General features: G+C 40.2%; 1 protein-coding gene across 2 annotated transcripts in view; it reads left to right on the forward strand.

The window, feature by feature from the left end:
* FAM46B (family with sequence similarity 46 member B) overlaps positions 1-1,743 on the forward strand; it is a 22,124-nt gene extending 20,381 nt beyond the window's left edge. For both annotated transcript variants that reach the window (XM_018561177.1, XM_018561176.1), the window contains one exon: positions 513-1,743. In XM_018561177.1, the coding sequence (XP_018416679.1) occupies positions 513-1,541 (1,029 nt within the window). In that variant the 3' untranslated portion in view covers positions 1,542-1,743. The remainder of the gene's footprint in view (positions 1-512) is intronic.
* Positions 1,744-12,639: the final 10,896 nt, after the last annotated feature.

Genomic DNA, 12,639 nt, shown 5'->3' on the forward strand with positions numbered 1-12,639 from the left:
ATGCTTTTTTTTTTTTTTTTTTTTTACTTGGATGAGAACATATATGTGGTTCAGTCAGGTTTCTATTTGGGTTTTCCCTGCAAGTTGTGGAAACATGACAAAGCACACTTGGGCTCATTTAGGATACTTTATTTTTAAAGTGCTTCTGTGGACATTCCCTTGGTACAGATGACCACCTTGACTTTGTACAACCTGCCTACAAAGAGTCCCATTTATAAAGCAGTGGTATGCCCTAAAAATGGCTGTCAATTCTACAGAAATTCATGGAACCTTTTTTTTTGGGGGGGGGACAAGGGGCACTTTCCAGGAGGGTTCTCTCCAGGCTTAATTGTGACTTGCTATGCAGACATTGGTATCCAGTCAATGTTTTAAATGTGCCCTTTAAAAAATCCAAGTGGTATTCATTGAAGGGGTAGGGGAATGGTCATGCAGTATGTTTAGAATGTATGGGCAACAGCACCTTAGGTTGTGACTTCTTAAACCCATTAATGTTGTTTTTTTTTTTCTTGCAGTTGGTTCGAAGTCGTCTGCAGCAAAAGGGTATTGTAGTTCACAATGTACGACTAAATGGCTCTGCTGCTAGTCATGTGCTGCATGAAGATATTGGACTGGGATATAAGGATTTGGACCTTATATTTGTTGTTGACTTGAAAGGGCCTGATGCATTTCAGGTGGTGAAGCATGCAGTGCTGGATTGCCTCTTGGACTTCCTTCCTCCTGGGGTTAACAAGGAGAAGATCACACCAATGACTTTAAAGGAAGCTTATGTACAGAAACTGGTTAAGGTTTGTACTGAAAGTGATCGATGGAGTCTGATATCTTTATCCAATAACAATGGAAAAAACATGGAGTTAAAGTTTGTTGACACTCTAAGACGTCAGTTTGAGTTTAGCGTTGACTCATTCCAGATCATACTTGATTCAATGCTTTTATTCAACCAGTGTTCAGAAGCACTGATGTCTCAAAGCTTCCATCCCACTGTGACTGGGGAGAGCATGTATGGAGACTTTGAGGAAGCCATGGACCACTTGCGCAACAAGATAATTGCTACACGTAACCCAGAGGAGATAAGGGGAGGTGGACTTCTTAAATACTGCAACTTGTTGGTCCGTGGATTCAAACCAAAATCAGAAGTGGACATGAAAACGATGCAGCGGTACATGTGTTCTCGGTACTTCATAGATTTCCCAGATATAAGAGAACAGTTAAGAAAACTAAAATGCTATCTGCAGGACCACTTTGTGGGCATGGAGGACAAGCGTTACGATTGCTTGATGACCCTTCATAATGTGGTGAATGAAAGCACAGTATGTTTAATGGGACATGAGAGGCGCCAGACTTTGACACTAATTGCCTCTTTAGCACTTCAGGTACTATCTGAACAGAATGTTGCCCCAGCGATCCCAAACTTTACCTGCTACTACCAGCCAGCCCCATTCATGGGTAATGGGAACTACAACAGCTACTATTTTACGCCTTTACAGCCTGTTGTGTCCTGCAGTCACTCCTCATACCAAACATGGCTCCCATGCTGCAACTGACATGCACACTGAGCAGTGACTGGGGTATATGCTCTGCCTGCTGGTCTCCTAATCAAAATAGAAAAACCTACATTTTGTGTGTTATTAAAGTGGTAACTTGTTATAGTGTTGGCTGGAGATCATAAAGCATTCATTTTGCCATATACTCCAGTCTCTCATCAAACTGAACTTACTGAAGGACTACCGTTTGGTATTCTCAAATTTTATTCCCCCCCCCCCTCCCTGACCAGATTTGTCTCCTGATGCAGGCTTTAGAAATGTAATTAATGGGTGTTTGGACCAAAGAATAGGAGTTAGAACTTTAAGTGCCTGAATGGTTTAACTCCTAGCTTCCAGAGATCCTTTCTGCCTACTTTCAGTGTTCATATTGCTTAACACTTTTGCTGAAGGTCCTACCAGCTCAGCTTCATTCTGACTTTCAAGTCATTTAATCACTGACTTGTAGGGCAAGTTAGCTGTAGGTGACCCCTCACTTGTCAGTCTGTAGTGTATTTTCCCCCCCCCCCCTCCCTGACCAGATTTGTCTCCTGATGCAGGCTTTAGAAATGTAATTAATGGGTGTTTGGACCAAAGAATAGGAGTTAGAACTTTAAGTGCCTGAATGGTTTAACTCCTAGCTTCCAGAGATCCTTTCTGCCTACTTTCAGTGTTCATATTGCTTAACACTTTTGCTGAAGGTCCTACCAGCTCAGCTTCATTCTGACTTTCAAGTCATTTAATCACTGACTTGTAGGGCAAGTTAGCTGTAGGTGACCCCTCACTTGTCAGTCTGTAGTGTTAAGTGCCATCTCTTTATACACCAAAATTTGCAGAGATTTGCAGTGTTTCATATCAAATCTTTTCTATACATAATTTTACAAATTGTTTTGACTTCAGTCTTCTGTTTGGTGCTATGGGGCCACTTCCAATTTTGGTCACTGCTTTATCTTATTCAATTTAGCTCGTCAGCTTAAAGTGGCAAATGCAAGAGTTGAATCTTAAAATGTATTAAAGTACCTTAACTATTACCAAAAATGTATCTTATCTTTGTATAGCTGGCCATACACCTTACAATTATCTGCAGATTTTCTGTGGTCAGGTGGAAAAGGTGCAACAGATTCCTCCATCTACACTTAACTGTGTGCATGGAGTAATCTCCACCTGGGCCAATGTTACACTTTTTCCATCTGACCACAGAAAATCTGCAGATAATTGTAAGGTGTATGGGCACCTTATCGCTTGGCTGTAGATCCTCTAAATTTGTGTTGACACTACACTTCTGGGGGGTGGCTACTTTTGCTCCCTATGGTCCCTGTGTGTTGTAAAAGTAGCCACCCCTCCACGATCACTCCTGTGATGGACTACAATCTCCTGTTTAGTTTACTAATTTGTCTTGAGATTGTAGTCCATCACAGGCGTGAACTTGGAGAGCAACCATGGGAAACAAATGTAGCCACCCTCCAGAAAGCACACATTTTAAAGATTTTCAGCTGAGTGATACACAAATAAGCTACATTTTTGTTAATACGGTATTTAAATGCATTACAATTTCACTTTTCATTTAAAGTTTAGTGCCACTTTAAACTCTTTAAATTTTTATGGAATGGCCCAACAAAACTAGTTTGGAGTATTGTAAGTGTTTTTGTAGTGATCTACAGGTTTTTGCAGTGACCTGTCATTAAGTTGATCCTACATAAAATAGTTGAAACTGATGCATGTATTTTATATTCTAAAAGCCCAAATGAAAATATATAAAGCATGTGGAGAAACGTAATGGTAACTGTATAGCTCACAATGTATCACTGAAAGGTATTAGAGTTGCAGTTTTAGAAAATTAGACTTAAAACAATGCAAACTGCCAACTTGGAGTATAAAGTTCTAGAACACCCTCTAAATGACATAATATAATTTGTGAGAACTCTATATAAATGCTTGGGGAAGAGTGTTACAATTGGCACCTGGGATTTGTTCAGCCCTGGACTTTTTCTAGGAGTACAACCAGGTAGCCAATGCTTCTGACTTGCACCTCATGCCTAAAGCTGGCCATGACCCAATTAGCGAATAGAAAGTTGAAAGTTATTTTGAGAATCTAAGCAGTAAGGCCAGCTTAAAAACAAAAAATTTTAATAAAAAAAATAGTTGTAAATGGAGCCAGCTGACTCCTGAATTGCATAATTTGCTCGCCCCTAAAATGAGGTATGATTCTTCATAGAACAACCTCTCGTGTTGCAGCCATACAACAATCTTGCGCAGCAGATGTCAGGATATTGGGTTAAATTCATAAATGTTAGTGCTCAAAGTTTGCATCATGTGAAGTCCCTAAGTTGGGGTACAAAATTTTCTACCTGGAAAGTTACGGTGTTGTAAACAAAGCCCTGGCCTATTTGCAGTACAATTCAGACTTATTTAAAGTGTTGGAACGGTTTACTTATCATTCAGTCCTGCGATTAATCCTGTGTGGTGCATATCTTGGGTTAAGTACATCTTTGTAGTCTCAAGACTGCCTGTTGGTCTTTTTTTTATTTTTTATAAAGAGGGTGGATTACACAGTTAAAGCCGTTCGGTAATTTAGTAACTAAAATGCACAGTCTGCCTAGAGTGCTATTAAACTTTAGCACCTATCCTTCTATTTTGTTAAAGTGGGCAGATTGCCTGACTTTTTTTAAATTTGTTTAAATTTTTTTTTTTTTTTATAGGCTAGCCATAGATGGGCGGAAAGCTTGAATATAAAGGCACATGTTGTCCAACTTGCTCAGCAACGAAGTGGTACACATATGGTCTACTGCTTCCTTTCATGCATGGTTATTCCTCATTCTCTAACTTGTTTATAACAATCGTACTGTAATGTTGGTTACCACTAGGCTAGCACAAAGTAGTCGTGCTTGGTACCCTCGTTCAAGGAACACACTTTTGCATTGGTCTATTTGACTGAAGTCTTGCCATTGGTACTTGACAGCCATCCTCTTGGTTGTAAGCAAATCTGGCTAGCACGATAACAGGATTCTGAAGTAGCAGAGCAATGAGCCTGATTAACCAGCATCCCAATGGCTAGTGTTGCCCCAAAACAAATTTAAAAATGTAATTCTCAAATGTTGACTTAATTCCTGAGCAGACTTTAATATGGTGCCCATCGGGGGCACTTTCAGAAATGCTTCTATGGAAGGGTTTATTAAAAATAAAAGTTGGGGTGGGGGAAATGTCTGCCTATAACTAGGCCTATTCCAGCTTTTATTTGTTAGTGCAAGTTGTGGACACCATAAGCAACACTACTGCTAGCCGTGTACCTAAATAGTCATTTGGATGAGAGAATTGTATCTTCTAGATTCAGCAAACTGCCATTTTGCATTTGAAAATGACTAGTTCTGGCACACAATCCAAATTTACCATCTTTTCATAAAGAGAACCTTTGTTCTACTCTTTTTTATAAACTAAAAGTTATGCCATCATAATCAAGTGCTGTAAAAGGTCTGGCTTGTGACCAAACTTTGGCCTAAACATGGAAATTGTTACAGTAAACCTACTGGAATGTGTTTTTACCAAGTAGTGCTATAGGTTTTTTGTTTTTTTGTTTGCCATTTGGCCTTTCAGTATAGTTTTTATGTAAATCTGGTGTTCTAATTCTAGACTACAGAGCAAGTTATGCTTTATATTGGCCTTGGTCCAGTGTACTTTGGATAAAAAAAATAAACCTTCAAGTCTGACTTTTATGCTTGTGCCTTAAGATTCAGTTATTTTGCTATAAGGCAACAATGGGGAAACTACTGAAACGTCTCCTAATGCTTCAGGCTATGCAACCAAGTCATGATACCATATCAGTTGAAAGTCACAGGTGAACTGACTGGGCTACACTTCTTAAATTGCTGTTTCGTTAGTGCCTGATCATATTGGGTTACTTTTCCAGCGTTTACCATCTTAAAGAACTGTGGCTAAGCTATGGCTTTTAACAGGTTTTTAATATTCTTAAAGCTTAACTCCAGTATGCAGCAATTTAAGTTTACAATCTGCCCTTATTTTAACCTTTTTAGGTAAGTTTTCACAAAACTAGAGAATCGGGCTTGTGGCCACCATTTCTACCCATTCTGCTATGCACTGGCTGGTGAGTCATGTGGAGCCAGCACATCACTTGACAAATGCCCATTTTATCATTGACCGTTTGGGGAAAATGGCTACCAAGTGAATACATACAACGTTGTCTAAATGAGCAGTGTAAATTGCACTGCACAGCAGAAGATCCTAATAGAGCTACATTTCCATAAACTTTTTTTTTTTTTTTTTTTTTTAAATTGCATTAGATGTTTTGTGCTGTACTACTTGTACAGGAGCAGTGAGGAAAGCAGCAAATGTTATACTCAAACTTTGCATTCACACAGAGCAGAACCGAATGTAGCATACTGTCAGCATCAGAGGCACTGGGCCTTGGAGTTGACTTTCTCCTCCATATGAAACTGGCTCTGACAGTTGTGTGCGCTACATATGACATCAGTGATAACACCCTCTTCAGATCAAGATAGTTTACTGTGAAGCTTAGTGGTGGGGTGTTGCTTGATCGAAAGTGTGCCTGCTGTCATACCCTTCAATGAAAATGCATGGGCACGCAATTTGGTGCAAAGCTGCTCAATTTTAACCCTCCCCATCACTAGAAACAGTTGGGCTTGATCAAGATTTTTGTACTCCCAAGGCACTGTGAAGCAACTGATCCTCAAGTTCACAGTAAAAGGGGTAAAGTTCTAGATCTTGGCACTGAGGGCTTGCTAAGAATGTAAATATTTTAACCACCTAGCAACAGTTCTACTGTACAGTTTGTTTTTGGGACTTGCACACTTTTTTTCTAGCGTAAAATAGGCTTTCAGGTGCATTCCAGTGTGTTCTGGATCAGAGAAAATGAGGCTAGCAGTTTTTTTTTGTTTTTTTAAATTTGTCTGGACCATAAACTGCGCTGGGGTCAACGGAGCCCAGAAATACCATAGGAATACATTGAGATTTTTTTTTTTTTTGATCCAGGAACAAACTGTTCTCATCTGGACATGGTGTGAACAATCCCTGAGAGAAGATGACTTGTAGGCTTTGCTCCCTGCTTTTCAGTGCTACACAGGCTCCCTTTGTGCAAAGTCTCTGCAATTAATGGGAAAAAAAAGCAGATTGGTCCTAGTTTATAATGGATATGGGTTCCTTTTTTCTACATCTTAATCATTTGTTCAAGCTGAAATTTTTATACATAGATCATAAAATGAAGACTACGGTATATGGTCTACATAGGATGTACAGGTCATTGTAAGAATGTAATACTTTTATTTGCATTCCTGCATTTTACAGGGCACATAGGAAAGGATTGTAGGATAGAAAATGCAGCAACAAGCACTTTTTTTTTTTTTTGTAAATAAAAGTGAATGCACACAGGTAGATGCTAAAATTCACATTGCAAATGCAGCAAGCATTCTGCAGACATGGGTGTAACCCTGCTCTTATTGGTCCATGAGGACAAGATTTTTGGGAAACTAGACTCCATTGTATGGGATTAAGATAAAGAATACAGTACATTCCTTGATCTGTTTAGATGCTTATTACACATGGGTTTAATAATTGAATCTTTCAAATGAATACCTTCACATGCATTGCTTTTGTAAATGTTTGTTTATAATTTAGAGAACACAGATGGTGGTTGCTGCTTATTTAGTTTACTAAAGGCCTCAAATTAAAGTAGAGGAAAACCACTAACTAGGCTAAGTGCAGTGAGATTTTATTAAATTTATACCAAAATTACAAGCTTTTTGGGTTTTTCTTTTTACCAGGTTAAGAAAAACAAAACTGGTGCCTTGCTTAAAAGTAGTGGGGGTTACCTGGTGCAGCCAGGGGCCACATCTAGTCTACATTGTCTGCCAGAAGTTTGCCAGTTTTGTGAGCAAGGCATACATGGACATGACTATCGTATGAGTTGGAGTCTTAACAATGGCACATTCTTAAGCCATAGATGTGAGCCTTGGCTGTGACTGGTAACTCATCCCTAGACTATAAGCTTTGCTAAAATTTGAGCCACACTGACAATTTTGTAGGCCACATGTGGCGCACCATAGGAGCCAGTTTTGTCTTAATGGGCTTCCAATAGAGTAGAAAATGCACCTACACAATTTTTACCAAGCTAACACAACAAATGATGCTGGGCTACTATGCAGGTGCAATGTGTTGGGATGTCATTCAAAATGAATGGAACCACAATGTGATATCTGAAGCCTGGCTAAAAGTAGCATGGCATTTCTGCTCTTCTAGCAAGTATGTTTAGAAGGGACCTTGTGCTGTCAGGGTCACTTTAAGCTTTTGTATGCCTAATGCCAAAGCAGTTTTTGGTGAGTTTTTAATGTGAAATAACAGCCATATGTAATCTGAGTCTTGTAACTTAATGCAGCCTTAACATCTTGGGCTTACCTTTAACTATCTTGGGGCATAAATGTCGTCTGGCTTCTGTCTGAGCTCTGCTGATGGCACCTTTTTTATGAGGACAATTTTGAGCGAGTTATCATAATTGCATGGAAAATGACTGGGCAGCTGGAAGAATATAAATTACCAATTCGGTATCCGGTTTTATCTGCAACTAGGTGTTGGCCTTACATGGGGCTTTAGGCTGGGTTCACACCTTGGCGACAGCATTTTTTTGTGCATTCTACATGCATTTTTTTTTTGCATGTTATGTGCATAAATCAGCTTGTGTGTTTTTGTCAGCAGATTGTAGCTCATTGATGAGCAAACTTGTGCAAAAACACAGCAAATGTGCGTTTTGAAGCATTTCCTATTGAGTCTATGGGGCCAAAACAAACTAATATACCAAAAAAGCTCATGTACTTTTTCCAGCAGCAGACATTTTTGCGTATTGCAACAAAACGCTCAGTTGTGAACAGGGCCACAGAAATGAATGGGATTTTTTGGGGGGTTTATAGGTTTGTAGAGCATTTTTAGGGTAGGAAATTCTACAGAATGCTCAGTGTGAACCAGGTCTTACAGCTGGGTGTTGGGCTGAGATTTTCTGCTCTGGAAGGAAAACCAATTTCCGTAAGGCAAGGCTGCATGTAAAGTGAGATCAGATTCTAAAGCAAGTTCCTTGCTTTGTTTCACTCATAACTTGGCTGCAGGTTCACTAACAGGCAAGAGGATGCAATGACTATGAATTCACATTTTATTAAGAGTGGCTGCCGGACCAATATGGTGTAAAGACCTTTACTTGCTAAAATGTCCACTAGCAAAAGTTGAAAATGTTGTTTACTTTTTATGGACATGCAAAGCTTAATGCCTTTTTTTTGTCTAATCTCATCATGCCCTTGCTGATCTTTTAACACTGCAGTAATTTGTAGAGCAATTCTACCATTGAGCAGTGGAGTTCTAGTTGTGCAGGAGTACTAACATTTCCAAAGCTTGGTCACAGGTCATAAACTATAGGGGGAAAACAAGTAACCACTGCAGTCCCATCAGTAGCTTTCTTTCATGCAATGATAACTCATCCTGGTGTGGAATATATAGCTGTACTCTGCTCACTGTGGAGGGGAACTTTTTCCTTCCCAGTGTCTTAAAGGAAGTACGGAGGCTGCCTGCTCCTAAAAAAGCTAGTTGCATGGCCGTGGTGTAGACACTCTGCCTTCAAAATGTACAGCCACTGGCCTAGAACAAGCATGTAGATAAATTCTGATGTTCCTGCTCTGTATACTTGTTCCTAGTTGCTAAGGGTTTGTTCACACCAGCTTGCTGCACTAACATGTTACCACAACATGCATTAATGCAATTTTAATTTGAATGGCACCCAAATGTACCTGCATTGTTGCTCTACTGTGCCTTGCACTGCATTCCTGAAAATGCTGCAGTTTTTATCTGCCTTTAATGCAATGAGCAACATCATGCATGTTAGACTGCCATGGTGTGAGTAGTCTGCATTTTCCTGAGGAGTTAGAAACTTCATGGTGTGTAGGGGCAGCCTACTCTTACTGCAGGTGCATATATAGACTTTGGATCCAGGTACAATGTCAAACGTCTCTAGAATAACATGGGTTTATAACATGCCCATTGTAACAGTCAAGATGTATGTGGAAGAATAATAAGCTTAAGATTTGTTCGCATCTGTTATGCATTTTTGTGCACAGTTTTGCATGCATTAGACTTGTGGCATCATAGTCAATGGTGCTGGAACTGCATTAAGGAAATGCAGAGAAAGATCACACCAATGCTACAGATAATGCAGTTTCACATTCATTGCATGGCATAGTGTGAACAAATGGCCTAGGGTACCACCTTTAGTATATTTTAGAGCTGAAAGTTTTGCACTTTGTATCTATATGCTTTTTTGTTCTGTTTAAAGCTGTATTAACTTTCCATTGAGGTAGTGAGGGTACAGGAGGCTGTACAAATCCCACACTTGGGTGGTGGTGCCTGGTCCTAGACTTAAAGCTGTCTCACTGCAGGAAAAATAACTATTAACCGGTTACACCATGTCTCTCAGCCCAAAACTTTAGGGATGCAATTACTTTTTCCTTTGCAGAAAAGTACTCCACATGCTATGTATGAAGCATACTAGTATTTTGCCAGCAGCATGAATCATTTCATGGAACCTAGCTATGGAGTTTGGGGTGTCTATTTTTACTTGCTGCTGTTGAAGCCAACACCTGTCCTGACCCTGCTTGTAAAATGACTGTCCGTCTTGCACCGCCTGACTTAATGAGAACACAATTTGTGATGCTTCTGTGTATGGGTGGAACATGGGATATGTTAACTATTGAGTCACAAGGAAGCTATACATTGTCTGTCTGACTCTTCTATATTAAAACATTCATGGACAACTGCATTCCTGCTACTTTACAATGTGTTTTTATTCAGACCTGTAGTAGCTTGGAAAACTAGAAGTTCTGTTTTGTGGGTAAAATGTGGTTAGTCTGGTTTTGGAGAACGCTTCTACTTTTTCCACTTTGCGAAGAGGGGAAAAAGCACTATCGTCCTGACCAAATTTAGTCAGTGTTTTCTAGCATTGGGAGCGCCTGACAATTGGTGACTTCATTCTTGTAGCTGCCTGCTCAGCTCATTCCTGGAATCTGAGCACACATTTAACGCTTTCAGTCCATACCAGGGCCCATGTTTCAAGATTAACATGGCTGTGAACTGATTGCATGTAGTAGTCAGGAATACCACTTTACTTTAGCTTGATGTGCCTTTTTTACTTTTATCTCTGTTCCACTTTTCAATCATGTTTTGAGCTTAAACTGTTAGCTGCATTTAGGAGTTAACTTCTCCTGGGTCATGTTGAAAAATATTCTGGTTACAGAACATTGCAAGCAAAACCAATTTTTTTTTTAAGGGGGGGAAATGTGCAGTGTTATTACCACTCTCTTATGGGGTTGTGGAGAACCGCAAAAAAAAAAATAAAGACTTCTATTTTCTCTATGTCTTGTCTTTTTATTCCTGTGTGCACATGTCTACAAAATGCATCAAGACTAGTGATGAAATGCTAATTTACTGCTCTAGGCACCATACAATATGTAAACTGATCATGCAGGGAGAACATAGTGCCTGATGGTCTGTTAAGCAATTACAGCATTTGTGAGTAGAAATGGCTGGTAAATGTCACTTGTGGCCATATGGAGGAGGAACGTATGGTTAAACAAAAGCTATTTTGTGTTATTGAAATCTAATGGGCAACTTTGAGAGGGGCAAGACAAAATGAGGCCCTAGGCAAGGTAATGGCTTGAACAAAGACCCATTACCCCAAGCCCCACCATCGAATACTGGTTTTATTGATACGGACACATTTTCATAGGCTGGAATGGCATGGCCTTCCTTGACTAGCTAAAATGGCATCTGCCCTTGTGAAATGCCAGGCAGTAACATTATTTGCTCACTGTTATTTTTCATTGTAATGATTGTAGTGCCTGCTGAAGTTGCTTTTGCAGATATGATCTGGTACCTGTAGAAGAATGCTACATGAAGTTGCAGGTATTGTAACATCTTGTCCTAAAAGGTAACTGTTTCATGACCAAATGCTTGCTAAAAGATCTCAAACATTGCTTGATTGGTTAAATGGACTTGTACATCTAAAGCAGTGGTTCTCAACCTGTGTAACCTCAGGACCCACATTTGTCCTTGGTCATGAAGTCGCGACCCAAGTCGCACTGCATTGAGGTACCGCACGTTCCGATGCGGGCAATCAAACTGTGTACAGGAGATGCGTTTTGGGGTGCCGTTCAAATGAATGGCAATGCAACACAACTCCCACACCAGAATTTGCGGTAGGTGCAATTTTTGCGTGGTACAATGCAGTAATCGCAATGGACTGTGCAATTAACGCTCTGTACTAGTGTGAACGGACCCTCAAAAATACTGTCGGACACACAACCACAGACACAATCTTTAGAAAGTAATTCTATATTACTATGACATGCCACGCCACATGTTTATCTGGTTAATGAGTAAAGGATGAACACAACATATTCTGCAAATAAAAGTACCTAAAGAAAAGACAGTTAACCCCCTTCAGAAGCAGCTGCAACTGATTGTCTTGCCCTTATGAAAACAAATTGGGGTTTGTTAAATGTTACAAATGGTACCGGATTCTTACCATGTGTAACCTGGAAGCTTGTTTACTTAAAGGAGAACTGTGGGGTTAAGGCTTTCCCCATAGTTCTCCTTGGGGGTAGTGATGGTGAACCTTTTTGAACCCGAGTGCTCAAACTGACGCAAAATAAATGTATGTACCTCAAAGTGCCAGCGCTGAAAATAAGTTTAGTACTGTATTGCAGTTTGGGCACTCAGGTTTAAGAAACGTTCAACATCGCTGCCTTAGGCCCCGATTCACACCAAGCGACATACCTTACAAGCGGGGCTGGGATAGCGTGACTGTTCGGTGCGACGGTCCAGCAAAGATCACGTGACCTTCACCATCAGGCTGCATTCAAAAATAGAAAAAAAAAATATTGCGTGACATCTGCGGGAAAAGGGTCCTGCTGAAGCGACGGGCGACATGGAGCTGTAAATTAGAGCAGCTCCATTGAATAACATTGGCCGGCGACTTCTCCTGCTTACCTGTTTTGCAGGGAGGTGGCCTGCATCCCTGGGGTCTCATGGGGGTGGGGGCTGTGTGGCTCTCAGGATGGGG

The sequence above is a fragment of the Nanorana parkeri genome, unplaced genomic scaffold, assembly GCF_000935625.1.
Source record: "Nanorana parkeri isolate BGI_ZX_2015 unplaced genomic scaffold, ASM93562v1 scaffold505, whole genome shotgun sequence".
NCBI lineage: Eukaryota > Metazoa > Chordata > Amphibia > Anura > Dicroglossidae > Nanorana > Nanorana parkeri.